General features: G+C 43.1%; 1 protein-coding gene across 28 annotated transcripts in view; it reads right to left on the bottom strand.

The window, feature by feature from the left end:
• The window catches only part of Kif1b (kinesin family member 1B), a 134,346-nt gene that overhangs the window by 55,747 nt on the left and 53,841 nt on the right, over positions 1-24,758 (bottom strand). For 12 of the 28 annotated variants that reach the window (XM_087660157.1, XM_087660149.1, XM_087660155.1 and 9 more), the window contains 8 exon segments: positions 24,532-24,743; positions 20,116-20,195; positions 18,661-18,736; positions 14,862-14,941; positions 14,302-14,408; positions 13,365-13,448; positions 12,563-12,743; positions 12,367-12,439 (listed from right to left, as the gene is read on the bottom strand). In XM_087660157.1, coding sequence (XP_087516283.1) covers positions 12,367-12,439; positions 12,563-12,743; positions 13,365-13,448; positions 14,302-14,408; positions 14,862-14,941; positions 18,661-18,736; positions 20,116-20,195; positions 24,532-24,743 — 893 coding nt within the window. 28 annotated transcript variants of the gene reach the window in all.

The raw sequence follows: 24,758 nt of genomic DNA on the forward strand, positions 1-24,758 counted from the left end.
TCCCTGGAACTGGGGTTACAGGTAGTTGTGAGCAACCGTGTGGGTGTGGGATTTGAATCCAGTTACTCTGTAAGAACAAGGGCTCTTAACCACTAAACTATCTTGCCACCACCCCACCCCCACTTGAAGATGCAGGATCTCATGTAGCCAAGGCTGGCCCATGAGATCTCCCTGCCAGTTTCCTCAGTGCTGAGATGATAGGAGTAAGTCATCATGCTCAGACATGGGCATTGTTTCTAAGATCAAAATAGCTCACATCTCCGTCTTGCTTGGCGCTGCTCGGAGAAGCACGCTTTCTCACCAACTTTTCGACTGGTGCGCATGGCGGTGCACTTGCCTGCCTACAATCTACCCTCTGTACTGTGACCACAGTGAGCTTTCGGCAAGGTGGATCCAAAAAAGGAATCTCCCTGTAGACACTGGGTTGGTAGTTTCTCACACCCTGATCCTTCGTTCCCTTGTTCTTGGGAAATTCTCAGTTGTGTGTGGGGCTTGCTCAGGGCTTGCTTCCTCCACAGACTTCTTCCACTGTCTCTCCGGATACGGCTCTGCCCGCCCGCAAAGCCATTGCTGCATGTATCATACTGCACTGGAACTGCCTCTGTGTCCTAGGACAGACACTACCGACCTTAGAAACCTGCACTGGTTTCTCCCAGAGCAGAGAAATACAAAGTGCCTGGAGGGGAAGGGTGTGAGATGGGGTCCAGATGCCTCCCTCAAAAAGCACAGTGTATTAAAAGCTCACGCACACGAGGTGCACGTGTTGAATTCTCATTTGCAATGCACAATGCTCCAACTTGAAAAACTATGCTAGCTCTAAAATTTTTTAAGTAATTTATTTTTATTTGCATTGGTGTTTGGCCTGCATGTCTGTCTGTCTGAGGGAGTAGGAACCACTGGAACCTAAATTACAGGCAGTTGTGAGCTGCCATGTGGGTGCTGGGAATTGAACCTAGGTCCTCTGGAAGAACAGTCAGTGCTCTTAACAGTTGAGCCATCTCTCCAACTCTTAGCTAGGCCCAAATTGTTAGTGAGACCACTGATCCATTAAAAAAACAAAATCAACATTCTGTTTTGTCCTGTTTCGTCTTTAGCAGACTAACAATAATCTGAGTGGAGAAAAACTGAGGCTAAAGTAGAGAGAAAAAGTATGTCACCTAAAATAATTTCAAATCTTGACTATGATATAAAAAAATTGAAAAGTTTAATTAAAATAAAATTAAAAATATTACTCTTACTTATATATTAAACAGCATAAAGTATAAGTTAAAGCATTTTCTTGTCATTTTGTGCCACTAGAGACAAAGCCCAGGCCCTCTGTGGTAGGTTAAGTGCAGTACCCCATTTCCCTACATCCTAGGGCCCCGAATTTCATAAAATAGAAAAGGGCATTAAATGCAAAAGCTTCAAAGTCCATACAAAATACAAAAAGGACACTTGGCACACAACTATCTTCAGATGAAAAAGCAGGAGAGACTAAGAAATTAGTATTAAGCTGTTTCACTTTCCCTCCTCCAGAGATAAATCACACTTAAAAGACCATTCCAAGTTTTATTTCATGAAGACTTTATTTTTTTTTTAATATTACAAACTAACTCTCCCTTTCTGAGAAGGCAGTCTTACACTCAGACAATCTTCAAGCAATGTTTTAAGAAATTGAGAGGAAAACCAGAGTTCATCAACAAGAAGGTTCACAACCTCTTTTTACAGTAATAGGAAAAATGATACATTTCACTACCTAAAGTGGGTCACACTGAGTGTCTCTAGAGCAGAGTAGAATGACATCAGCTGGACAGGTATGAAGACGGTAATGAATTTGTCTCTAATGATACAGAACACAAGCTTGCTTTACACGGAACCCAAGACTCCTTCATCACACTGCAGTAGGCCACAAGAAGCTTCCGCTCTCAGGCTTCTGTGAAAATCATTAAGGCAAGTCAATAAAGGACCAGGAAGGCACCAGCTACAGCAATGATCACAGGACACCCATGTAAGTGCTATGATCTGATAGCATTTAAAAAGTCAGGCGTTGCTGTAACAGACTCAGTGTTTTGTTTTTAGTATCTAACAGCTACAGCACAAAAGGTCAGTTCAAGTCATCTCAACGTAACAGGCACTTCCTATTTGTTCTACTGCCTATGAAAGGAGAAACAATTTGCTATACTAGAAGGATCAGAAGCAAGAGTAAAGGAAAAGCCCTTTGGTTTAAATTTATTAATCAGATTTTGCAACTGTCTATAGACTTACAATCGGGTCTGGAAAACCTTATCCAATAAAGTAGGACTCTACTGCAGTCCTGGTAATGCCAGATCACTCATAATTTCCCAAGCATGAATACTTTTCTTCATTTCACAGTGATAACACCTAGGAATATTTTCATAATAAAATAATGCTTTAATGAAAACAAGTTCTCTTTGGTCTGGTTTAATTTAAGCTGAGGGAGAGATACCACAATATCAAAACAAAAATTAAAAAACAACAAACAAACAAACACAAGCTGAGCCTGCTGACACACACCTCCAACTCCAGCAATCATGGAAGCTGACGCAAGAGGATTACAGGTTTGCGGCCAGTGTGGGCGAATCAAGGAGACTCTGTCTTAATAGAGGAATAGGAGCCCACAAAAGCGTGCTGGTGTTTTACACTTGTGCAGTGAGACAATCAAACAATTCTGTACACACAATTTCTAAGGTAAGTGCTCTCAAATGCATGAAAGAACACTGCTGGCAGTGAATCCTGGGTTCATGTCTTTCCTGGTTATCTAGAAAATTAAGATTTCTATAGCTAGCTGTCTGGTCAATTCAGTAATACAGGGCACTTAGATTAGCAGAAGAACAGAGGTAACTCTTTGGGCTATCCCTGTGGGCAAAACACCGCCCACATGTGTACATGAAAACAGCACAGAGCTTTCCACTGTGACGTCAGTGGAAGGGAGTTACCATGCTCCTAGTGTTTAGTAGGAAAGGGAGGCATATCTGTAACAAGTGAGGCTGGCAGGATCTGAAGTATCTTCTTTCAAGTTAGAATCTAAGCAATTAACACTTTTAATTTAAGAAAATGAATTTTTAACAAAAACCCAGATAGTATAATTATGTGTGAAGAAGAAAGTCAGTCGTAGATTTACACAGATGCACTGAAGTGACTGACTTGAAGTAGCTTATCAAGAGTCCATTCAAACCAAATGGCACAGAGATTGTCATCTCAACGAAGCCAGCACACGGCAGGCATCATTCGCCCACGCTGACTCTGCCATATAAACCGTCACTGAAGATGAGAACTGTCCAGCTATGAAGGAAACATAGCTCCCCCAAGGATTTTATGGAAAAAAAAAATCTTGGAAGCAACTTCCTGTGCATTAAGACAGCATATGAGAGAGAGAGAGAGAGAGAGAGAGAGAGAGTCCACTACAATGAAAATTAATGTGCTCTAATAAAATAGTACCCACACAAAAAGCAGAAAGGAAAAGCACATAACCGCAGGCATGAAGACCTCCTTCAGTGCGGTGCTGTCCTGGCTGCAAGTTTCGCACAACTGAAATGCCGATGTTCGGCACATGACTTGGTGTCACCTAGAATCTTCAGCACTGTGAATTCGGGCAAGCTGTAGCTCTCCATACGGACTCCTAGAAAAGCTTCTGAAAAGTACGAGAGATGAAGAAGCATATAGAAAGCCATTCTTTTCTTCAATTAAAATCTGCCTTTTCTTTCTCTTTATTTTTTCTCTTTCCTTTTTTTTTTCTTTTTCCTTTTTTTATTCAAAGCGGATTCTCTATCAAGGCAAACTGCAGGCCCAGCATAGTGAAGTGAGGTATTGCCAGAGCAGTGAGCGACTGTTCGTCAGGACTTAGCCTTCCTCGCCAGAGAATCAGTGAGCCTTCCAGCTGTTGACCAAGGAACAGTTTACTATATACAGGGCTTCAGCCTCCAGCCAGGTTCATTTTTATGATCTTATCAGCTACTGGAGAAAGGCACTGAAGAGGTGTCCATCAGCTGCCTTCTTACCATGCCCCATCTCTTCCTTCGCGCACCAAACAATCTTCTTAGAAGCCTACACACATTCCTCAAAGCACACACTCTTGTTGGTGGTTCTGTTGGCCTAATTTGAGCAAATATAGTTCATGCTATGTGTGAGAAGTCAGTAAACTTCAAATACAAACCAAATAGAAACTGAGACAGTGTCAACTTCAAGATTTTAGAGATATGACAAATTTTGTATGTTCTGATACAGTAAATTACCGAAATATACTTAAAAATATAGACTAAGATGATGATGTGCAAGGTGCAAGGCTGTCAGGACAAAACATGTCTGAAGACCTTGGATTTGAGCTTGTCAAAATGCCAACAGTATTTACGGAAAAGAACAGACACCAAGGTGAAGCCTGAAGCTGTGTCCACACAGCCGCGTGCTGGTTTTCAGCCAATCCCTGATGTGGATGGGGAGTAAGAGGCACTTCTTCTAGATATCCAACTCTTCTTTTGAGCATTTCCATAAAACAAGAGGCAGGTCTTTTGGGATATCAAAGCACTATTTAAAAAGAAAAATCTTACACCAAAACAAGAGAAGCCCGTGTAAGTACATTAATAATGTAGGCACCATAGAGGAAACTATCAGAAAACTACGGGGCCTTGGCTGTTTTACACCCAATTCTAGAACCTGCCCACTGATAATACACAGTCAAAAGGGAGGCATTGAAACATTTACCAGTGTTTTACATTTTAACAATGCAGACCAGTTAGTAACTGTAGGAACACACGTTAAAATCATATGCATATAGTAGGCACCAACTCAATCCATGAGCTAACATTAACACTGCCTGTTTCCTTTGCTACTACTTCAAGTTTGTCCAGTAATCGACTTAGACTGTGGTTTCTCGACCCGCTTTGAGATTGGGTGCTGAGAACTGTCTCCTCATCCTTGGAGGTGTCTCAAATTGGCTACAGTGGCTGGGCTTGTCAGTCTGCTTTTGACAGCAGTTGGCTGTACTGCCCTCTACCTGATCTCCAGTGTTATAATTACAGTAAGACTGACGGTGTTGGTGAATGTGACGCTTGGCCTGGAAAGTTTGTACATCAGCGTTGGGGTGACTGCTGTGGGAGTTTAGTGACTCTGAGGAGGCAGCTGCCTGGCAACGCATGTTTTTCGGTTGGCCATTATTGAGGGAATTGCTTCTCCAGCGTAGCGGAGGTGGTGCTTGTTGACTGATAATGTGCTGTTTGCTGACTTGGATGTGACCCTGACTTCGCGTGCCCTGGGAGCCGCAGGCTGACTGGGGGTCTTCAGAAGCTGCTCTCCCCACCTTTTCTTCCTTATTTCCTCTCCTTCCTTCTTCATCTTTTGGAACTCTTAGCTCAATTACCTCATCTTCTGTTATGATAATATGTGTCCCAGGACTCCAAGAGTTTCTGTGCTTAGCATTGCTCTTGAAGGGAAAGCGGGGCTTCCGGTTCTCAGGGGGGATGAACCTGTGGGGTACATTCTGCCGACGAAGCTGTTTTGTTATCTCTTGCTGTTGCAGGTTCTTAAACCGAATCTGTTCTTGTCTCATCCAACGCAGACGTCCACGTCTAAAAGCCGGATCCCCGTTCATCAGCTGGGAAACACGTTCTTCTTTGGCAAGTTCTCTGCTGTCTCCTTTACGGATACCAGTATCAGGGATGCTGTTAGCACTAGCAACCAGGGGCTCTTCTGTCTTTTGGTTTCCTTGGCTCTTCTGTTCCTGTGATCCAATCAATGGCAACACTTTCTCCATTTTGAGCATTTTATTCCTTAAGACTTTGATCTCTTCATCTTTCATATTATTTTGCTTTTTGACTTCTTGCAAAATATCTTCCAGCTTGTCTATGTGGACCTTGAGGTCATCTACATCTGTCCCAGCTTTCCCAGTGACCATCATATCTTCAATCTTCTCATCCCCCACCCCAACAGTGTCCCACACGTCCCTGGCCACAGCCCTCCAGGAGTCCCGCTCATTGGGGTCTTTCTTCCCATACATGGCACAGAGTTCCTTCATCTTAACGATGGCCAAGGCTTCGATCTCCTGCCGACTGTGCCTAAAGTCATTGAGGGCAACCTCATAGCAAATCTCTTTAACAGCCTGGATCTTAAGATCTGAGATGGTGACCCACTTGGAATCTTTACTCAGGCGCCTTCTTTGTGGGATCTGATACATTTTAATTGGTTCTCGTTTCTTTCCGCTGCTGGGGAGCCCACACTTTTTAACAATGGTTTGTAACTTGCTGGGAGGTAGCTTTTCTCTCAGAGAAGTAATCAGTTTCCAGCTCTCTTCACAGGATCTCTTGTCAGAATCGTCCCCGCTATCAGAATCCGCGTCCTTTGGAAAAACAAAATAAAAAAATGGCCCCCAAATAACCAAAATTAAAATGTAAAAAGGAAAATCAAACTGAAGAAAAAGCAAGCAAAATGCTTTAAACAAATTTAAAAACAAAACAAAAATCTAAAAACAAATTTAAAAACCCCAAAAACCAAAACAAAATCTAGATCAGGAACTCTCTTAGGGCCTATGCATATGTGGAGACTGTTAATAAAGACTTACTTGGACTCCTAATCCAAATCCCACTTTCCAGGACAAATGAAGCACATCTCTCGGAGGGCTGAACAGTCTCTCACTGAGGTCAGAAGAACTTAGTAACCCAGTGTGAGAACGCACCTCCACCACGCCACGAAAACACGCCATCCCTAGATCCCACGCATGCTCACAGCCCATGCAGCCGCTCTCCCACATTTGCCTTGGTTATTGCTGCTGCTCCGTCCAGAATCTCCTTCCCAAGAGTGAGCACGGATGCACACAGAGATGTGGCCAGCAGGCAGATTAACAAAGGTTAGTAAGGCTGCAGATGCCAAGCTTTGTTTAGCTTTGCTAAAATGAGCAACCCTAGAAAAGTTAGATGGAAAGTCGAGAGAGAGGCAGATGATGTTAAGTGTAAGAACTCCTATTTGCAGAACAGGTAAGGTTCTTATCAGGCAGATCCCTTTCCTACTGGAATGGGATGACTTTGAAACTGGTCTCTCTAGAAGCAGACACTGGGTTTGCCATTTATATTAAGGTTTGTTACTGTGAGAACAAAAAGGCATTAAAAAAAATTCACAGCTTATTTTTTTATTTTTTTTTAAACACGATGAAGTCAATAATACCACCCTCTAAGATTTTAAGAAGTTACTGGAACAAAACTTAAGCTGGGCAAACAGCCTTTCATTAACTATAATTACAAGTTCCCAGAGTGACAGCACATTTTAAACCTGCTTTCTTGGAGAGGATGCTTGAGCCTTGTACATGCTAGGCTAGCACTTGACAACTCTAGCAGAACAGAGTATTTCAGAAGCAAGGCACGGGCCCTTACACCTTTAGCCTCAGCACAGGTGAGCCTGAGACTGGAGGATTGCCACAAGTTCTAGGACAATCTGGGCTTAGTATTAGATTGTGCCCAAACAACAACAACAACAACAACAACAACAAAAACCAACAATCTTGTCAGCCCAAAACCAACAGTTCTCTTATCGTTTATTATTTTTGTACATTAATTCTACGGGTTTAGGTATTTTGCCTGCATGCCTGTCAGTGTACTATATGCACGCCTAGTGCTCAGGGCGGTCAAAGAGGGTGTTGGATCCCCAGAACTGGAGGTAAAGGTGATTGTGAGCCACTGGAAATGGACCTCTGGAAGAGCAGCAACAGGCCATTTCGCTAGCTCTCCTAACCAGCTGTGCTTAACACAAATTTTTCTTGCCTGTGATCATCAAAACTGTTTCTCAGTATAGCCCCGATTACCATGGAACTCACTCTGTAGACCAAGCTCAGACATCTGCCTGCCTCTGCCTCCTGATTGCTGAGATTTAAAGACATGTGCCACCACAAGCCTTAGACATCAAAACTGAATAGCATATCTCAATTTCCAGACACAACTATCTGTATATACGGTCCTCTTAGGAGGGAACTGAAAAACAGTATCTGCAATAATGACAATGATTGGGTTTTGAATTTAAAGACACTGCTATTGATTTGCACTTCTGCTAAATAAACAGGTACTAAACCCACTTCTAAACTCTACTTGAAAATTTAACAAGGATGAGTAGATCAAGGCAAGCTTACGGATTCTATATTTTTGTGGCATATGCACGTAGCACATGTGTGCAAGCCAAAGGTCTATGTTGGATATCTTCCTCTGTCTCCCTCCACCTTGTGGTTTTTTTTTTTTTTTTGTTTTTTTTTGTTTTTTTTTTTTTTTTTTCCGGTTCTTTTCTTCGGAGCTGGGGACCAAACCCAGGGCCTTGCGCTTCCTAGGTAAGCGCTCTACCACTGAGCTAAATCCCCAGCCCCCACCTTGTGTTTTGAGACTGGATCACTTGCTAAACCTAGAGCTTGCCAGCTGCACTAAACGGCTTGGCTATGAGACCCCAGAATCCACCTGGCTCTCCTCCCCCAGGCTAGATTAATACATGCCTCCATGCTTGGTTTCACATGGGTGCTGGGGGATCCAAACCCAAGTCCTCACACTTGCACAGAAAATATTTTACCACAGTGACATCTATTTGTTCCTGTTCTCCTTTTAGTTTAAAAAAAGCAGAATGGGAGCTTTACGTATAGCCCAGTGACAAAGGGTTTGCCTAGCATGGGCGAGCCCTTGCCTCAATCCCAGCACCACCAAGGAAAACAGTAGAAGGCTAGCCCTGTGTGTGCTGTGCATGTGAAGGTCAGTGTTCTCATGAGCTCTGCTGGGCTGGCCAGCCAGTGAGCTTAGAGGTTACCATGCCATCCCTTGAGGCTAGGAAGCTGCCATGCCTGGCTCTCTCCCCAGGCCGTCATGCATCTGCAGCAGCTGCTTTACTGACTGAGCAGCTGCCATTCTCAAGACAACATCAGTGACTGAGGAAAAAGCATGTCTGACTTGTTCTTTTTTTTTTCCCAACTATATAAACTTAGTTTTGTTCAACACAAATTATCTCACATTCTTCCACATAAATATCATTTTACTTCTTGGCTATAATTGATTAGGGATAAAGTGGATATTTCTGAATCTAGAAAATGTCAAGTATTCTAATCATTACTTAAGTGTCAGGCTTGAGAAATCAAAGATACCTTTAAATTCTAAAATGAAACATAATAGTCTATATAAACTCAAAAAGTTTATCAGTCAAAAATAAATCAGTCATAATTTTCTTTCTTTTTAAAAGTACTATTAAATTAGCTCTTACAGTTCAAACTTACCATTGTATCTCATTCTGACGATGACACACACAAGATTTAAGCCCCATCCCAACTAAAGAAGAACTAATCCTATTCCTCCTGATTCCAGAGCTGGAGATGCTACTTGGGCCTGGCCATTTCACCTGTCACTAAAGGTTTCACCCATGTTTACTGTACAGCAAATGCACAATGGGCCTGCCGGAAGTCCCACAAATGAATGCATGCAACTGAGAAAGGGAAGGGATGGAAGACACAGGGACACGAGCACCGGCTGTAAGAGACGTGGGGACGCAGACGGGCTGCACGTGGGAGCTGTCGTTACAGAAAGTTCATTACCTACAACTTTAAAAAATTATGGAATGTATGTATGTATGCATGTGCATGCATACCTGTGTGTTTGAATGCCTGTTCATGCTACGGCACATGTGTGGAGGTCAGAGAACAATCGCAGGAGTCAGTTCTCTCCTTCCATCATGTGGGTTCCAGAGACGAAGTTCAGGTCCTCAGGTTTGAGGGTAAACACCTTTATCCACTGAGTAGTCTAGTGGGCTCTGAATTCCAATTTTTTAAAAAAGATTTCCTTATTTATTTTATGTATGTGAGTACACTGTAGCTGTCTTCAGACATACCAGAAGAGGGCATCAGATCTCATTACAGATGGTTGTGAGCCACCATGTGGTTGCTGGGAATTGAAGGCAGGACCTCTGGAAGAGCAGTCAGTGCTCTTAACCACTGAGCCACCTCTCCAGCCTGAATTTCAATTTTTAATGCTGTCATTATGCTAAAAATTATAGCATATAGTATTTAATAACAATATCTAAAAAGTAATTATGAAGTAGAGAAAACAGCAATTTCTCCATATTCTCTCAATATAGGGCACATTTTGGTCGACTAACACAGAATCATAAAAACACATTTCTATCAGTAGAGAGCTAGACTTCTAGATAGAAAGCAACTTCCTTGCTATAAGGGAACTAAGTGCCCTAGTACCCTCGCTTGCCTCCAGATACACAGAGCAAAGAGCAACCAGAGCACCATCCCCGCTGTCTGTGGACGGCCTCCGAAAAACCAACAGGAAGGGCGTCTCACACAGCTTACTTTCTCTTACAAGTATTTCTCTCTCCTTCCCTCCTACCCGTCCTTCCTTTCCTCGGGACTGAACCCAGCGCCTTTGCATGCTATGCAGTCCCTGTAACTATAACCCCATTCCCTCTTCTGTTTGTTTTAGATTTGTAGGCAGCATCGTGCTGAATTGTGCAAACTTGCTATGAACCTATGATCCTCCTGTCTCACCCATGTAGGTAGCTGGATTTCAATCGTGTGATACTATGTCAGGTTCCATGAGTGTCTTTATGCCAAGGCATAAAATGATCATCAATGTTGGGTAATAGAGAGCACCAGACACTATCCTCTTTAGTGACTACTTATTTACTGTGTGTTTCCATGGCCACTAGCACCATCATGACCAGAAGCCCAGATCCCAGTCCCCAGGCCCAATCACTACCTGTGCCTTTAACAGATTCCCAGTGCCAGAGAGGCACTGAGGTAAGCTACAGGACTCAAGTTTAAGGTTTAGATCCGTGAGTTGGCAGGTACGTAATGCCACTACTGAAGCAAATCTTTAAAACGCACACATGCACAGAAACATAGTTTTTCAGCCTTAATCTCAACGTCAAACTAAAGGCGATGCTGTATCTTTCACTTATGTACACGTCTATGCTAACAGAGTTGTTGCAAGGACCAAGTAAAATGAGAGAGCTAAGCTCTTTGTAAATTACAAAGCACTCTACCTTTAAATAGGAGACACTATTGTTAATAAATAGTGCTTAATTACACCTTTCCTCCTTGATGTCTCTCACAGACCATCAGAGGCATGTTATTAAATTATACTACATAATTATGATAAAAGACTACTTCATGTGTCACAAATCTTTCAAGCCCTCCATTAAAGGCAAAGCTGTGAGCCTTCTAGAGACTCTCCCTGTAACACTGATATTACCCTGTTCCAAGAGCTTAATTTATTCTTCCAATCCATATTTTTGAGGGCTCAACTATAATTTTAAAGATAATAAATTAAGTGGTTTAGCCCACTGCCAAGAACCAAGTGCGGTTGCTTTTGCCTAGGGTCTCTTAGCTCTCATGGCCCACAAAGCAATGGTTCTCCAATAGAGCAGAGCATAAGGTTAAAACCTGTGTGTTGTAGTTCATGTTACAGGAAGAGGCAAGCATCCGCCCCTTAATTTCTCATTAATACCTCCTTTTAAAAAAAAAGTAACTTCCTAAACTGTATCAATTGCATTTAATATCCCTGTGTAGCCCTGGAAGTCCTGGAACTCAGTGTGTAGCCCAGGCTGGCCTCATAGAGATCCTCCAGCCTCTGCCTCCTGAGTGCTGGGATTAGCGTCACCACCTCCAGCACCATGGGACTTCTTACTACCAAGGCTCTGTGGCTGGCCTTAATCTGCTAAAATCTGCTAAGAACAATTTATTTATCCATAAGACATTCTTATAAAACCTCAGAAATCGACTATCAGCATAAAGTGCTAACCCATTTTGGCTGAGATGGTAAACTGACTTTCTAACTGCTTACCCAAAGCCTTTCTCCACCAGCAGCGTCCCTCTCCTGAGACGGGTGTGCAGCCCCACTACACTGGTACCACAAAAGCCACTGAGAACCTTACTGAGAATTCAGACTCCATGCAGGGCAACAGAGGATTAACACATGCAACTGTGCAGCGACACTTTTAGACACCATTTAACTTCAAAGAGAAGAAAAACATCCTGCTCAGCAAGAGGACGATCCCAGGCCAGCCTCAGAGCAGAGGATTAGTACTATCAGGGGCCAGAGACAAAACCAAGGCAAACGCCCGCCAAGTTCAACAGTCAGCTACTGTCATTTAGAGGACACACTACTGGTGCACATTGAAAAGGCACGACTGACGGGCAAAGGTGTCAGAAAGCTCTCACTATTTCTTCAGAAAGCTCTCGAGTGTGATGGAAGTAAAGATCTAACTGTAAGAAATAACAGGCACAGAACAGTACCTTCTAGATGTTTGCTCGGACTAAGATTGCCAGAAGTCCCATGACAGTCCCAATGAGAGCCTGCCAGAGGTGTGAGAGCAACTGCCCTTCCCAATAGCTGCGGATTCAGGACAGATCCCTACCAGCCTCTGCTGCTCCAGAAGAAGGTCAGCTTCCTCCTTCTCCCTTTTGTAAAGGATCTCCATTTCCTGAAGCCTAGAAGTAAGACGGACAACAGAACAAAATGCCAAAGTAAGAAGAAGCTATGAAATCAGCAGCTGTGTTGTGAAAGCTAGAGCGTTTCAAAGCATCGTCCGGGACACATACACTCAGGCTCACCTTTTCTCCATCTCCTGTTTCATATCAATCCCTTGTTTTTCAAGAAGTTCTCTCTGAGCAAATGTCCAATCCACAGGCTCAGAGGGGGTCTCAGCAGAGGGAGTCTTCTCCCGCTCTGCTCGAGCTTGCTCAGGGTGGTTAAAGCGGAAAACATGATTTTTACCCATGATGATACGGTTCCCTAAACAAAACGGAAACAGGGGTGAGAATTTGTTTTACAGTGCTGTCAATCGAATCCGGATACACTAGCAAATGTGTCTTACCAATCAGCCACAGCCCCAGTTCTAAGGAGTCCATTTTAATAACAGCATCTAGTTTGTAATATGTTAATCTTGCCAGACTAGGTGGGGTAAACTTGTAATCCTAGCACTCAGGAGGCCAGGGCAGAGGCTTACAACTTGGAGGCCATCCCAGGCTACACAGGAAAAACCTATCTCAAATAAGAAAAATCATTTCACTCTTTTAATATAAGAAGGCAGCTACTAAGCTAGGTGTGATGGCCCACACTTTTAATCCCAGCACTCAGGAAGCAGAGATAGGAAGATCTCTGTGGGGCCTACCCGTCTATCTAGGGAATTCTAGGTCAACCAGTACTACTTCATGAGACCCTGCCTCAAAAACAATGAAAATAACCACACAAGCAATGACAAAAGCAAGATTAAAAAGACAGCTCTGTAGTTTCATTTTAACAAGACCATGAATCCTAGGGTAAATTTCGGCTTAAAATAAAGAATCGAAGTGTGCATTGCTCACAGAAGTGTACACTGCTGATGACGTCACACCTCTTCCTTCTGAGCCTCACCTGAGCGCAGCTGAACAGGATGGGCCACCCTCTTGCCATTCACATAGGTTTCTGAGCGCTCACAGGGCTCTAAGGTCACAATAACTAGGAAGAATACAAACCCAGGTTATTGTCATAAACTAGTACAACCAAATAAGGAGAAGTGGGTCACTCTCAGGACTCATGGTAAACAGAACAGATCTTGTAACCAAGAGACTGAAGTGTCTGTGAGACCGAGGGGGGGTAGGGGGTGGGGAGTGGGGGGTAGGGTCTGTTAATTTCTTTGTGTGAATTTTGGCTATTTTTGTTTCAAGATTCTAGAACTAAAATCAGTGTAGGCAGTTATTGGGAGCTGTGGCTATGCTAAAAATATTTAACTAAATTTCACAAGCCCCAGAAGAAGATAGGAAATACTAATTTTGATAAAATCTGATACAGCAGAGATCTTAAGTACGATACGCAAATAAAAGCTAACATTGTGTTTCAGGGAAAAATCATACATTCAGGGGAGAAGCTAGTGCCTAGCAGAAATGCCATCAGTTAGCTGCAGTCATATTAACGAACTGTGCAGGAGTAGGGACTCCCACAAAATTGACTTTTCTTCCCTTTAAAATAAAAATAAATTCTACTGGGCTAGTACTAAAGATTTTTCAAATCTCCTGTTATCTAGAACAGTTATTTTTCTCTTACTTTTCTATTAAATAGTTAACATTCAAGACCAAACCTAGTTGCCTACATCCTGCATTTTTGGCAGGAAGAAAGGCTCCCTTTGTTCCTGCTATTTTCATGCTAAGTAGCTATGTCTGTCCACACATTTATAAACATCCCAAGTTTCTCCATTTTTCAATATGACTGACCAAAAATTTCTGCTAACACAGATAGGGAATTCCAAATCTTAAAAGAAGTTCTTATCCTTCGGAGGAAAAGTTGCTTGAGAAATGAAAACACAAACTCTCACCTTCGCCAGTGTTGTTTCTCTCACTCCGAAAGATACAATGCTCTTCTTTAATGTGGGCCCCACTCAGCACGATGTCCTGGCGCCGCTCAGCATCTGCTTGGCCAACCCTGAACACAAGGGAAAGTGTTTCCCAGGGAAATTCAGACACAAAAAACACTTATAGACAATGAACTGCTTTCTCCCTAAGAACATTCTTTGATATCTAAAAAAAAAAAAAATGCACCGGCTTTTTATATCAGAGGCTTTCAACTACAGATTCTGTTCTCAAGTGCGATGATCCTCCCTGCATGAGCAATGCACTGGGAGAGAAGCACTGATGTAATTTACACACGGGGAGAAACAGCACAAATCAACTTCTCTGGGAACTCCTGTATGTTGTTACAGAGTAATTTTCATCCAAGTTCTCCTAGAGAAAACTAAGTGCTAACAACTGAGAAGAGGAAAGAAGATAATATGTAATCATTTCAGAAAGAAGAGATAGAAAATTATTAACATTTTTGACAATTTCCTTTAGTTATCAATTATCTAGAAGAAAATATAAAATAGCAAAGCAAACATACCTTGTAATTCCGTCCTTGATATAATAAAGCAAACACTCCGACATTAGAGGGTCTTCATTGAGGTTAACAAGGTGTGGAGTCTGAAAAAGGTTGCAGAATATCACTTTGGGGCAAGCCATCATGAGAAAGCTGTAGCAACAGGCTTTGCTGGAGGCCTAAAGGCCAGTCAGACTGCCCTGAGTGCCTGAAGTGAGAGGCTCAGAAAAAGTCCCAGTTTAACTCTGTAACTAATAACATGAACGTGTTCTGTAGGCCTCCTCCGATTAGACTAGGACATCCTGTGTAAGAGCCTGAGTTCGGCTCCGTATGGCGGCACTCAGAGCCAGGTGGATCTCATGGTCAACCTGATCTACAGAGAGTTTCAGGCCAGTGAGGTCTACATAGTGAGAGACCCTGTTTCAAAAATAAAAAAATACAAAATACAAAATATAAAAAACAATGGAGCTGGAGACATAGCTCAGTAGGTAAGAGACATGGGAATCAAAGGACAACTCAAGGAAGGTGGATCTCTCCTTCAGAGTCTGGGTTCAAACTCAGGTTGCCTGGTTAGTGTGGCAGCACCTCTATGAGACGAGGTCGTCAGAGGTGAGAGCATCATGAACACAAGGGAAAAGTTAAAACAGACCAAGTCTGGGCCGAGCTAAATACAATTTTTGTAAATATGTAGATTAAAAAACCCTAAAATGGGCTGGAGAGATGGCTCAGCGGTTAAGAGCACTGCCTTCTCTTCCAGAGGTCCAATTCTCTTCCAGAGTTCAATTCCCAGCACCCACATGGTGTCTCACAACCATCTGTAATGGGATCCAATGCCCTCTTCAGGTGTGCAGGTGTACATGCAGATAGAGCACTTATATACATACATAAATTAATTAATCTTTAAAAAGAGATAAAAATAAAAAAAATCTTAAAACAGCCAAGTTGGTGGTGGTCCACGCCTTTAGCCCTAGCACTAAGGAGGCAGAGGCAGGTGGAACTCTGTGAGTTTGAGGCCAGCCTAATCTACAGAGCAAGTTTCAGGTCTCAAAAAACAAAACAAACAAACAAAACAAAACAACAACTTAACACAAAATTTTCTATTTTAATTAAAATATTCATATTCTTTTTAAAATAAAAATTCCATTTTTATTAAAATATTCAGTCCCTTCTATAAGTTTCATAGCCCTAGTTATTATCTTTATTAGTATTTACCTTACTTAAAGTTACTGTCAACAGCATAAACATCTTCTAAAGGGCTCTTCATCTGACACTAATATTTCTAAACATCTTAGAAAGCCTCCTTCTTTGGTGAAAAGCCCCCACTGGAATCCAAAAATAAGTCACGTGGTCTTGGGGCCAATGTCTACCCCAGAGAGTGCCAGCAAATATGGACGAGTGGAAGAGCAGTCAGAGGACCAGGAAGGGAAAGGACGTCAGGGCCGTCTGAACGGAACGAAGGCTTCTGCATCGTCACCAGCTTCACATTTCTGATGAAGAATCGGGCTGTTCCAACAGAGTCAAAGATCTCTCTCCATGGACATCGTTCTCCTTCTTCCTCCTCCTCCTCCTTTTCCTTTCTCAGTGTGTGTGTGTGTGTGTGTGTGTGTGTGTGTGTGTGTGTGTGTGCGTGTTTGTGTGTGCGAGTGTGCGTGTGCGTAGGTGTAGACAGGGTTTATCTGTGTAGCCCTGGTTGTCTTGGAACTTTTCCTATATACTAGGCTGGCCTCAGACTCAGATCTGCCTGCCTCTGCCTCCTGAGTACAAGGATTAAAGGTGTGCGTGTGCGGCAGTCGCCAGCACCGCTCGGCTACTGGGCAGAATTCTTTCTAATCTCCTCAGGGGACTAAGAAAAAGAAACCTCAGCAACATCCCCTGTTGAGTCTAAACGTGCCCTGCAGTATTTCTTTCCCTTTCCTGAGAGAGTCTAGAAAACCAAAAGCAAGAAAAACCTTTGAAAGTCCAGAGCTCAGCTTATAATTTTATGTTGCTTACAACAATTGTTTGGGTTACTTCAAACTCTTACCAAATATGATATTGTTACTTATTTTATTTGTTTTTCTGAGACAGTTTCTTTAGGTAGCCCTGACTGTCCCGGAACTCTCTCTGTAGAGGAGGCTAGTGTTGAACTCAGAGATCCAGCTGACACTGCCTCCCACCTGCTGTGATTAAGGGCATTTGCCACCATGCCTGGCTAACTACCACATTACTTTTCCAAGCTGTTTTTGCTTGTTTTCCCCAAGCATCTTGAATCCAGATGCTTAAACATATAGAAAAGTTTGACTGGTGAGTCACAGATCTGAACACACACAACAATGTCATGAAAACTGAAGGGCTGTGGAGGCAGCCCGGGGGGCAGAGGGGTTGCCTCTCACCCAATTAGCTCTGGGTTTGATCTCTAGTACCATATACACGGAGAAGAGTACCGCATGCCTATAATCCCATTGCTTAAGAGCTGGGGGCACTGGGCTGGAGAGACGGCTCAGTAGTTAAGACTGACTTCTCTTTCAGATCCTGAGTTCAATTCCCAGCAACCACATGGTGGCTCAACCATCTATAATGGGATCTGATGCCCTCTTCTGGTGTGTCTGAAGACAGCTACAGTGTACTTGTATATAATAAATAAATCTTAAAAAAAAAGAGTTGGGGGCAGGAGGATCAGAAGTTCTAAGGCATCCTCTGCTATATAGGAGCCTTAAACCACCCGAGATATAGGAGACCTTGTCTAAAAAGAAGAGAAACTTTTAGAGGTTTGCAAGAGCAAAATCTAAACTCTATCAAAACCATAACTGCGAAAACCTCTACAATGTAGGTACTATGTATGAAAAACTAGACCATTAGGGTAAAATGACTCAACTTTGGGTTCCTTAATGCTAGAGTTACAGGCAGTTTTTAGCCACCCAACCTGGGTGCCAGGAGCCAAAGTTGGGTCCACTGGAAAAATAGCTGCTAGGACATCTCTGCGGCCCCTCCCTTTCTTCTGGTTTGTGATCCAGGTGGGATTTGAATTCATTATGAAGCAGATACTGGACTCTGATCTTCCTGCATTCACTACCTAAGTGTTGGGATTGTAGATGTGTGTCACCATACCCAGCTAAATTAATCTGTTCTGTTGAAAATAACGTTAGAATTTGTACAACAGTTTGGGGACTATGATTATTAAAAAAAAAAAAAGTGGTTGAGATTTGGCTCAGTGGTAGAGCGCTTGCCTAGCAAGCGCAAGGCCCTGGGTTCGATCCCCAGCTCCGAAAAAAAGAAAAGAAAAAAAAAATTAATAAGCCTGTAGAAGAAAAGCATGCTAAAGGAACAGAGGCATCCGGAGGGTAAAGATCGGAACTACTTTATTAAAGAAATGGTTGTAAGTAGTAGAAAGCATGAGGCAGCACTGCTGTTCACAAACATCAACAGCTGGAAATGGCCCCACGAGGTATGAAGCAGGGCTGATGCTACTGACTGTAAACTCTTCTATGCTGGGAGTAGAGACATGCGGCATCCTTCTCAGAACGTATGATACTGAAGAGCAAACCAGGGCTAACTGCTGCTAGACAAGCACTGGACATTAAAAAGGAACATCAGTGCTACAGCTAGGTCAGGAAGAGCAACAAAAGATGCTTAAATATACCCAAGACTACGAGTCTCAGTGCCCTGGGTTTTCTCTCTTGTAACCACTATAATCACTTTACAACTAGGTTCTCCTTGTATGTAAGATGAAGTCAGAAATACCTGAAATTAAGCTAAGGATCTAATTAACATGGCTCTCTGAAAGACATGAAGTGGCTTACTAAGACAAATTGTATCGTTTCTGTTTTACAACACGCTTTCTTACCTTTTTAGGTGAGAAAACGCCAAGTGTTCCCCCATCTTCCCGTATGGCAACTCCCATCTCAGCCAACAAGGCTTCTCTTGAAAAACAAAAACAAAGAGACCGAGTAAATCAGAATACTAAAGCCAAGGCGTCAATTACAGTGGTTTTAAAAGAGCTGGGAAACAAGACAGCAGCCAAAAGCCGTTGGCTACATCTAAAGCCATCAGCCATCTTATCACTGATGAGAACCCATTTTCAGAGAAACAGTACTCAAAATAAATCAAAGAACACTTTCCATGCTAAAGTTCTGTTCATCTAGGCAAGAATTTTGAAAAGTTATTTTACTTAAAGCTGTGCATCCAACAAGAAAAATCATTTCCCTAGAATCTAAGAATGCAATCAAAATGACTTGGGGGCCAGTGCTCTGGTGTTAACATTACAGGGGCCAGTGGAAGTGCGTGGTTTCGGTATTTGAAGTGAAGCCTGTAAATGTGATTTTTCTCAAGCATCATGTTCCCATACGCCGCCACCATTTTGATACAGTAATTCTAGGAAGGTTCATGGTTTATGTTTGTTTGTTGTATGTGTGTATATGTCTGTTTATTGTGCATGTGCCTGATGTTGTGGGACCAGCTTTGTGAATTTCATTTTCTTTTTCCACCTTTCTGTGGTCTACCTCAGCTAATGAAGCTTGAATAGCAAGCAACCTTTATGTGCTGAGACATCTTGCCTGCTCCAATAATTCTAGTTTAAAACATCTAAGGGAAGTTGGAAAATTCTTCGTTACATTTACTCATCGATACACCAGAGTTTGTTTCTCTCTTGTTTTCACAGGAGAAGATAGGAAGCGACTTCCTTTTTTAAGTGTGCAATTATTCCAACAGTATAAACAGAACAAGAATGTTAAAACTTCGCAGCCTAAACTCTACCTTTCATCATAAGGTTCTGGAGGAAGGGACTCAGCAGAGCCAGAGCGGATCTTTAGAAACAGGCCATGACCAAGCGAGGTCTCTCCTATACTTAACCCACGTTCTCCCGGGCCGAGTGGCATTGAGTGTGGTAGCCATTAAGCACGTGACTCCCCAGAGCCGCGGTTCTCCACCTCCCCAACGCTGCAACCCTTTAACATAGTTACTCATGCTGTGGTGCCCCTCGACCATAACATTATTTGTGCTGCTACTTTATAACTGTAATCTTGCTGCCGTAATGAATGGTAAGCACTTGATATGCAGGATATCTGATATGCGCCCCTGTCCATTGGTTGAGAACTGCTGCCCTAGAGAATCTTTAAATATTCACTTCAAAGTACAAATGTGATTGAATACAGCTTCCCAAGGCAGACTTATTCATGTTGTGTTTCAGGAGGGGAAGAGGGGGTCTTTGCTTTTAATTCTATTTCATCTTTTTTTTTTGAAACTACAATAGCCACTCAAACTCTCCAGAAAACTTAGTAGCACCAAAGATTTATCTCCTGACCTCTCCATTCTGATGGCCTCTGTTTTACGAAGTTTCTCTTCCCAGGTTTCATTCAACTCAGCAATGATCTTCTCTGACTCCTAGGGAAGGAGCACAATTGAAGGAGAAGAGCCGCAGGTTAATTCCACGTTCACAAGGAAAGCATAAGGCAGACAACACCCTCTGAAGGCCAAGGAAGACTCTAAAGTCATAGCTCTTTTTCTTTCGTATAAGGTAAGAATCATAAATTTGTTTTTAACTCTATTTCACCTTTTCTTATTTACAAACATAGCTCAAAATTAAGCCTAAAATTAAGTACACATCAGACACACAAATCTTCCATGTCCTAATAAAAACAGACAAACGGTGAATCCACGTGCACATCTGCACAAGACAGACGAAGGGTGATACCAACACCCAAACTCAAGGCACTGTTCTCTTTCTTTTTAAATCATGGTTTCAAGTTGTAATATTTATATTGTTTAAAAGGCTATTGCTTTCAAAGGCTACAAGGAGAGCCAGGCAGCGGTGGCTCACACCTTTGATTCCAGCACTTGGGAGGCAGAGGCAGGGGATCTCTGTGAGCTTGAGGGCAGCCTGGTCTATACAGTGAGTTCCAGGACAGCCAGAGTTACACAAAGAAACCCAGTCTCAAGAAAATAAAACACAAAAGACAAACAAACAGCGCTCCAGTAGCTTAGAGGAAATGTTGAGTGGCGCACCAGCAAACCTTCAGTGCTAGCAAAGACTGAGTAACCATTTACTCTACAATCACTCTGTAGATGAGAAAACCAAAGACCAAAAACCTAAGACATTAACCTCAGCCTATCTTACTCCTTGAGCTGGGCTTCCGAACTATTACCGATCTTTACATTTTATTAATTTATTGGCTGGTTGATTGAGACAGGATCTCATGTGGCCCTGCCTCACCTCACACTCAATACAGCCACAGCTGATGCTGAATTCCTGATCCTGCTGGCTCAGCCCTCCGAGTGCGGAGACTACAGGCGCGTGCTACCATCCTCAGCTCCTCGTTTCTTCTTGAGGGGCAGTAAGAAGGCAGAAAATGTGGTAGGGTAATTAGAAATACTTCCACAAAAAAACACTGCAGTTCAGGCTTTAACATTTAGAAGAGTAGATGCTTACTCTGTGGAGTGCTGCTGGAAGCCATCCAGTAGCTAAGGTCACTGTACACAAGCTTCTTGAGTAAGTTCAGGTGTGAGGCCACAGCCTGCTTGGTGCAGCACTAGCCCCGCCTGCTTCTATGCTGGACGCTTATGGATCTTTATATGCTAAGTCTGGGCTATGACTCTCTCAGTACTGACTTTGATGCCAGTCTATAAGCATCAGAGCCAGTGGCTATAGCTACACACTTACGACTTAGTACTGAGTAAAAAGACCAAATCGGGCATACAGAGATTTCAACTCAGTTCAACTCGTGGCTTTAAGTTAAAATGACACAGCACGGGGCTGGGGATTTAGCTCAGTGATAGAGCGCTTACCTAGGAAGCGCAAGGCCCTGGGTTCGGTCCCCAGCTCCGAAAAAAAAAAAAAAAAAAAAAAAAAGAACCAAAAAAAAAAAAAAAATGACACAGCACTATCCTGTTTCTTCTGTTTTTGTCAGAAGTTTAGAAAGGAATGGAGATACTCATAGTCTACATGGGAACAGGCTATTCAATGGACAAAGAGGGGCAACACCTATTGAAAAGTAACGTGCGAACACTTATTCTAAAAGTACAGAGAAGCTGGGTTCGGTCCCCAGCTCCGAAAAAAAAAAAAAAGAACCAAAAAAAAAAAAGTACAGAGAAGCAAAGGCAAGTAAGCCGTTAGAAGATGGATTAGCCCCCACTACTGCTGTTCTCTTGCAGTATTTTTCTCTTGCAGTGTCATGCCTTAGGAATGCAGCTCCTCAGACATTCTCAAGCGTTCTATTGTACAACTGCTGTCCCACATTCCGGACCAAAGATGTTCTCTGCCTGCATCATTAAAATGCAGGCCTGTCCAAAAGGAATTCTCACCATTCACAAAGTAAGAGCAGAACCAGGCGCTTCTGCTTCAGTGAGCTGCAGCATGACTGCGCACAAAGCTGCAAAGAAGCTATCCGCACTCCAGAAGAAAGTTACAGAAAGAAAGTTTTACTTGCGTTGCTTCAAGGGAACCAAGAGCAGTGAGAGCTGACTGAAGTGTCACAGCTTGGTTTTCCTCAGATTTAGGCAGCTGGGAGAGAGCCCCTCGAATAAGGAAAGCGTTACCCCCTAAAACCACTGGCAGTGGCTACTGGGTGACCAAATTCTGAAAAAGCCCACGCACTGTCTTGACTCCTAGCATGTGGCGTGATTTTCAGTTGGTTTTAGCTAGCAACCAGAAGGAAACTTCTCCTTTGTCAGAGGAGGAAAAGGTAAACTCAGTTGTGCGGGAAGGTTCAATATAAAAGATTCAAAATCTCTAAAAGAGAAGAACATTTGCTATAAATAATGAGAGGCAAGTCTCACTTTCCCTACTGCCAGAGTCCTGCTGGCAACACAGTCACTGACCCTACTAGTGAGGAAATTTGAGAATGAACACACCTTCCCACACGGGACTTCAATATTACCTGTAGGAAGGCTTCCAAGTCAGTTTCACAACAGCAGAGATTAATTACCCTGTACCTTGCAATCTTGAACAGAAAGATGTCTCCTTTCTCTCATTTTGCCAGACATTTTAGAACTTCCCTCACTTTCTGAATGAAGACACAAAAGCGTTGTTCTCTATTTTGGAATCGCCTTCTTTTTGAAGGAAGTAACCAAGGGAAAGGATGGGATGACAAGAAAGAGCTCTGAAGCCTGCCTCACAGAAAGTCCGTTACCGCTCACCGGAAAGCCACAGTAAAGCACGGGGCAGGGGCTGGGGATTTAGCTCAGTGGTAGAGCCCTTACCTAGGAATCGCAAGGCCCTGGGTTCGGTCCCCAGCTCCGAAAAAAAAAAGAACCAAAAAAAAAAAAAAAAAGCACGGGGCAGACTAGCTGACCTCCACTGTGGGGTGTTCAGCGAGTCGGCCTGCCCGCCTTTCTCTTCCCTAACTTTACCTATTAGGTAGAGCGCTGCTGTTCTCAACTGTCTTTGGATGGGCACAGTTGGCAGTGGGGGATATGAGCGATGATGAGGAGAATCCCTGGCATGACCGTGACTTGAGTTTCCCCAACCCTGGCACTCGTGAACACAAAGGCCGAAAGGATGGAGGCAGCAAAAGGGAGGGGAAGCACCACAGATCACACCTGTCTGCTCTCACTGCAGTCACTCAAGAGCGAAGGCTAAGGACTGCTCCTGGTTTTCACATTCAGAGACAAAATACAAACCAGCAAAACAACACAGCCAGCAACAGACTGAAGAACCCCCACCTGCAGCGCTGGGAGCCAGGGGTGATGTGACGTCGTTAATCAACTTAACCCAATTTAAAATTAGAGACGCGCCTGACTGTCACTGAGAGTACTGCCAGAGAAGCCAAAGAGAGAGAAGACCCACCAGGAATGTGGCAGCATTGTCCTGAGAATCAGGGTCCCAGACCGAAATAAGGAGGAGCAAGGAGAAAGCCAGGTGAGTCCTACCATTCTCCTTCTCTGTTTCCTGATCGGCAAAGGTGTGAGCAAGCGGCCTCACATGAACTCCGGCAGCCATGCCTCTCCTTAGCTTACTAAGGTAAAAATGAACGCTCCCTTACGATGCGTCTTCTCAGGTATTTGGTTCCAACAAGTAACCAGTAGAGTGGGCACCAGGAACAGATGTGCAGCCCAGGGATCCAGCTACAGCAGACAGGAGGAGAAGCCCTCCTCTCCTACAACTAAGGGCTTTGTGAGTTCTAAAAGGTATAATGTCATGTAACCTAATAAACCTGCTATCACCACTCAAATGGTCAAACTTTCAGTTAATTATATATTAATATTACTAATAGAAGAATGGCCTATGGAGAATTCTATCTGCAGTGAAACCAAATTTTCCAGCTAGTTATTCCATTTAAATTATTACTACATTAGAAAAGGTTTCATATTGCCTCGGCTGGCCTCAGACTCACTATGAAGCCAGGATGGTGCTGAACTCCTCATCCTCCCTTCTCCAGCTCCTGAGAACTGGCCTAACAGGCTCATGTGTGGTTTTAAAACTAAATGTGTAACAAACAAACAAACCTGACTGTGACGTATAAATTACCCTCAGTGTAAACCTCTCTCTGCTCACCAGCTATTTTACACGGCTACCTTAGGACCTTTCCATCTCTGGCCATGTCAAACTCAAACATTCTGATAAAAAGAAATTAACTAAAATAAAACAAATGAGTTCATTTTCAGCACTCCTCTAACTGTTAACATTTCCATGTGCTAAGCCAAAATTTCAGAGGTGCTGATTCACTCCTAGTTCTGCCTTCTGCAATGACACAGAAGGCTCTGCATTCAATCTCAGACTTACCTTCAGACGTTCAATGGCTTCCTCCCCTCCAGGTGTAGACATAATCCTCTCTTGAATACTGGTCACAGAGGTTAGGCCCGCCTGACTATTAAGTGAGCATGAAGACGGGGATGAAGTGAGGGACCCCATGGATGCTGTGGAGAAATTGCCAGGGCGTTGATTCTCAGAGGCTAGCAAGTACCTATGCTTATTGTTCTGAAAATCTTTCAGATCTGGGAGGCAGAAAG

This window comes from Rattus norvegicus, chromosome 5 (assembly GCF_021556685.1).
Source record: "Rattus norvegicus strain SHRSP/BbbUtx chromosome 5, alternate assembly SHRSP_T2T, whole genome shotgun sequence".
NCBI lineage: Eukaryota > Metazoa > Chordata > Mammalia > Rodentia > Muridae > Rattus > Rattus norvegicus.